The following is a 5,381-nucleotide window of genomic DNA, read 5'->3' on the forward strand; positions in this document are numbered from 1 at the left end:
TTTTCCTAAATAAAATTGTTTGTTTGCACCTTACAAAAAATATAATAAACTAGGTAATTTATGTAATTATTGAAAAACGTAACAGGGTCATATGTTACTTACATTTCTAAATAGCTTTGAGGATTAAGTACGTGTTACCTAGTTATGCTTTTCAATAATTACAAAAATTACTTTTTTAATTTTAATTTTTATAAGATAAATGCATACAATTTTATTTAGAAAAATGTCATCAATAAAAATTAAATTGACTTTATTTGATCCAATCTGTAACTAAATTATACACCTTCCATAGAGAAGTTCAATTTACTTTAAAAATCAGTATTTTCAGCCTTATAGTAAGGTAAAATATGTACCTAACTTTCTAGTAATTTCTATTAGAAATTCATACAAAAAAAGGCTTTACTGTAAAGTTAATCATAAGCTATAAATTTACTAGAAAAGTAAGGTAAATTCCATTTTATTGGGGAGTCATCCCTATTTAAACTTTACATTAAAGTTAAATTTACCTGAAATAAGGTGGTTCATACCTTATTTTTTCTCCGTGTATACCAGCTCGGGTTTGGGCAAACTTAGAGAGGCCCATACCCCTATGAATATATGGAAGAGTTTATAATAATGATCATAACCATAGCGGGGATATACGCTAAACGGTCGGTAGAAGTTACGGCTGCCGGCTTAGGCTTTGCCTCACGGTCTCAATACCGAGAGGAGAAGTCGCCAGTGACAAAATTTTTTCGTATTTACTTTTATTTTATAATTTACCTGCTTATTTTTCTAAAACCCTTTCTTTTTTCTTTTTCTTTTTTCCTTTTTTATTTTGTTTTCTTTTCTTAAAATATATAATGAATAACAATAAGGAACATCAACTTACTGAGGAGGAGGAGGATTTACTTCTTCACCCCTTCTCGAACCTTGACATGCAGGACGCGAGCTAGTGCGATTGACATCGATGTTAGCACCAGTGAGATCTCAGTCGCTATCTCCAATTTGTCAAATGCATCCAGGCGGAGCAGCGTCTCCAACTGCAGAAGGACCATCCAGAGGTTGGGAAAACTCGACTAGAACCAGATGTCCGAAGAAGACAGGATGAGACTCCACAATGCTCGTGCCTTTATGGACAGAGAGGGCTTGGAAAAAGCTAGTCTTGCACCTAACCCTCCCTCTTCAAAAGGTACGAGTAGAAAGACCGTGATGGGACCACCTGCTCCCCTTGTTCCAAAACAAAGGAAGGGGGACATCCCATCTACCGCGAGTGCTATTGCCTCGATTGCAGACGAGCAAACGTCTCGAAAGGGTAAAACGGACCTGGTCGTGATTTTTTTCGGGGGAACCCCATAAAATGCTCCGCCTTTGCAGATTTTTAGATAGCCAAAATTCAGCTCGATTGGATAAGTCTCAATGGTGCCGACACTCGCTCAAAGTATCAAAAATCTCTGTTTTTTCACTGTTTTTCGCAGAAAATTAGCTCTAGCTTCCAAACAGAGGGGGTTATTTTCACTTTTTATATATTAAATTAAAGGTAGTGTTGTTACACATAACTCAGATGCTAAATTTGTTTAGTTTTACTAACAAAAAAAATATTGTCATCAATTTAAATTTTCAGTACTTAAGCCTGGTACGCTGCTCGCGCTAAATTTTAGCTCCCATACAAATTATCGAAAATTTTTAGCCGAGATAAAATGGATCCCATACAAGTTATCGATAACTTGTATGGGAATTTTATCTCAGCTAAAATTTAGCGCGAGCAGCGTACCAGGCTTTACCTCAAAAAGAGCTGAAGGGCAAACTCGATTTAAAATTAAACTTTCTATGTTACAGAAAGGTATCTAATCGAAATGCTTCTCGTATAATATATAATAATATATAATAATTTTATCAACAATAGAGGCACAGAGTAAAATTGAATGAAAAAAAAAAACAAAAGGTGCACCCATTGGGGGTTGAACCTTTGATTGATTCGCAACGAGAGAAAACAGGTTAACTTTATTATATAAATGGAATTGAAAATCTTACAAATCAATCTTCATCATAGTAAAGCCGCAACTGCTAACCTTGTCTACCTCATGGAGAGTAGACAATACGATGTAGCCCTGATACAGGAACCCTAGGTTGTAAGAGGGAATATCAAGGGTCTACATTCTAAGGAACTTCTGCTGTACAAGTCAAATCCTGGCAGCCTAAATAGTAACCCAAGAACATGCATAGTAGCTAGGAAACACCCAACAAACAATTTTTCTTCCATAAGGTTAGGATCTTTAATTTCTCGCAGTTATTATCTCTACAGTGCCCATGTTCTGTAACTTAGGCGATAACTTTTCGCATCGTTAAAAAACCAAACCAAAAATTCCATCCCTAACGACCCTGGAAAAAACTGGGTTTCTGTAAGTCAATGCGATAAGTTTGATTTCCATCGTTATTTGAACTGGAATTTCCATTGGAAGGCGATAAAAATCATCTGTCAAATTCAAAAACAAAACAAACAATTGAAAAAAAAATTACAAAATAAAGTGATTTTGGGCAAAATAAAGTGTTTTTTGGCAAAATAAAGTGTTTTTTTTTTTGGCAAAATAAAGTGTTAGAGAAAAGGTACCGAAATGTTTGCAGTGTTGCTATTATCCGAAGCCCATGAACGTAGAAATAGAATGCGAATTCAACGTCGTAATCTTCGCGATACGACAAACCCGTTTGAAATGCCTGAAGAACGGTTTAGGGAACTCTTTCGGCTCACTCGTGATGCAGCACAGATTCTTTTAACAGAAATGAGTCCTCACATGCATCAAGGACAAAGAAAAACTTTCATCCCGATACCCATCCGTCTTTGTGCCGCCTTGCACTTTTACGCATCGGGATCGTACCAACGAGACATCGGCCAAGATTTTTCGGCAGCCATGAGCCGAACTATGATATCACGAATTGTTGGTGAAGTTTCGCTTATTTTGCAGAATAAATTTTCAGGAAAATGGATTAAATTTCCTAGAGAAGATGAATATGATTCCATAAAACAAAGGTAGGTAATCATAATTTTAAAATTATTCCACACCAACATTCTGATTTTTTATAAAAAAAAAATAGATTTTTTGAGGCGACGGGTTTTCCTGGGGTGATTGGAGCAATTGACTGTACACACGTCAAGATTCAAAAACCCAATATGGAAGTGGAGGCTTGTTACCTCAATCGAAAAGGGTACCATTCAAAGAATGTGCAACTGGTGGGTACATTTGATTTTCTTTCTTTCCGAAAACTAATATCTTGAACTTTAGATTTGTGACTTCAATCTCCAAATACTAGGGGTCTACGCACGATTTGGAGGTGCATCACATGATTCCTTTATATGGGAAGCATCCTCGATAAAAACCTTACTTGAACAGCGGTGTGAAATTAATGGAGTTGCAGAACAGAGCTCTTGGTTGTTAGGTATGTATGGTCTTTATAGTTCTCTTTATTTTTTTTAAATTTTTTTTTTTTGTCTTTTTAACAAAGGTGACTCTGGCTATCCCTTGCGTCCCTGGCTTATGACTCCTTATCGCTCTTCTACAGATGCTAACGAAAGAGCATTTAATACAATCCACGCAAAAACAAGAAATTGTATAGAACGGCTCAATGGAGTCCTAAAGTCCGTTTTCCGGTGCCTTAAAATAGGATTATTTTACTCCCCTGCAGCTGCAGGGAGGATAATAAACGCTTGTTGTGTCCTTCACAACTTTCGCATTAAACACGGAATTTATGACGATATCCCAATTGAAGAATTAAATAATGACGATGAAAACATATACCATCCTCCTGAAAACAATTCTGTTCACCATCGTGCAGCCTTAAGAATTCGCGACTGGCTTAAGACAAATATCTTAAGATAAGACAAAAACCATTGTATATGCCTTTTCAGTTTTTCAATAAAAGCTTTCAAAAAATAAAAACTTAAATACTATAGTTTCTAATAGTCGTCTTTTCCACTTATAGCATTTATATGTATCTACATTCATCGTTATTCATCGTGAATGTGCTAAACTTACCAAATTTCTAATCTCCAAATCTTAAGATAATCCGAATGTTTTTATGTTTCAAATTAAATCTACTTAACAAATTAAAAACACTTCACTTTTTTGATAGGTAAGTATTTAAAAATATTTCATCTCCAGACAACTTCTTCACAATCGCATTCATGATTTCTTTGAAAAAAACATATGAAATTCTCGAATGTGCCAGACACAGAAAGCTCTCAATTCCAAACCTCTTGGTTTTTTTGACGATTCGAATGAGCCTCAGTTCTAAATTGAATGTAGTTACAAAAATTAATACCACTTTTCAGTTTCAAGAAGTATTTCAAAATATTTCATCTCCAGACAGTTTCTTCAAAATCGTTGAAAAAACATATGAAATTCTCGAATGTGCCAGACACAGAAAGCTCTCAATTCCAAACCTCTTGGTTTTTTTTGACGATTCGAATGAGCTTCAGTTCTAAATTGAATGTAGTTACAAAAATTAATACCACTTTTCAGTTTCAAGAAGTATTTCAAAATATTTCATCTCCAGACAGTTTCTTCAAAATCGTTGAAAAAACATATGAAATTCAACGATTTTGTCGAGTTTTTCCACCAACTCTTTGTGCATTGTGCCTGCTTGTTGGAGTGCACTTTCGTAAGTGTTTTGGGTAGTTTTTTTCTTCTTTGTTCTTGGTTCGGATTCGTCCACGTCGCCATCCAAAGGAACGGAAACCGCTTCGTTATTCTTAAAATAAAAAGAATAACGGAGTTATTTTTGAATGCCTTGCAAAAGGAACCATCTTAACTTACTTCATTCAATACTTCCAACCGTCCAAGTTCAGGGGTGGAGGCATCACCATCGACAGCATCATTAGTGATGATGGAGAGCACTTTCTCCTCAAAATCATTCAGCTGGCGAGGTCCATCGGTGATGCTACCACCACCTGTTTGATTCAGGAACGATTTATAAGCACTGGCCTGTTTCTTAACGCCAGACTTGATGTCAGTCCAACACTGCAACACAAATAAAATATATATTTGATGAATTAAAAACATAAATTAACTTTCATGCTCAATATACCTTCTTCCACTGGTCGACTGTCTTCACAATAGCACCTTGTGAATTTAACCTGTTACATAGGGACTCCCAGGTACTGTTGATATTTTGCCGGCAATTAATGTCATTGAATTGCCCTCGAGGAAATGCCTTATTCTCGTACATAAATTCCACCAGAATTTGTTTTTGGATTTTGGAAACCCTTGCACCTCTCTGAAAATAATAATTTTGTTAAAAAAACTAACGAAATTTTTAATTTTTACTTACTTTTTTTGCTTCAGCCATGATCCCGTTAATTTATCGCTTGCTTGGTAGGTGGTGATTTATTTTGGCATTTGAAATGA

The 5,381-nt window shown here is 35.6% G+C and overlaps 1 protein-coding gene across 1 annotated transcript; it reads left to right on the forward strand.

The window, feature by feature from the left end:
• The first annotated feature begins 2,583 nt into the window (after positions 1–2,583).
• Positions 2,584–3,854, forward strand: LOC129909218 (putative nuclease HARBI1). The gene is made up of 4 exons (XM_055986256.1): positions 2,584–3,007; positions 3,073–3,208; positions 3,261–3,414; positions 3,481–3,854. The coding sequence occupies exons 1-4, from the start codon at positions 2,595–2,597 to the stop codon at positions 3,852–3,854; spliced, it is 1,077 nt and encodes a 358-aa protein (XP_055842231.1). The 5' UTR covers positions 2,584–2,594.
• The last annotated feature ends 1,527 nt before the right edge of the window (positions 3,855–5,381 follow it).

This window comes from Episyrphus balteatus, chromosome 1 (genome assembly GCF_945859705.1).
Source record: "Episyrphus balteatus chromosome 1, idEpiBalt1.1, whole genome shotgun sequence".
NCBI classification, from domain to species: domain Eukaryota; kingdom Metazoa; phylum Arthropoda; class Insecta; order Diptera; family Syrphidae; genus Episyrphus; species Episyrphus balteatus.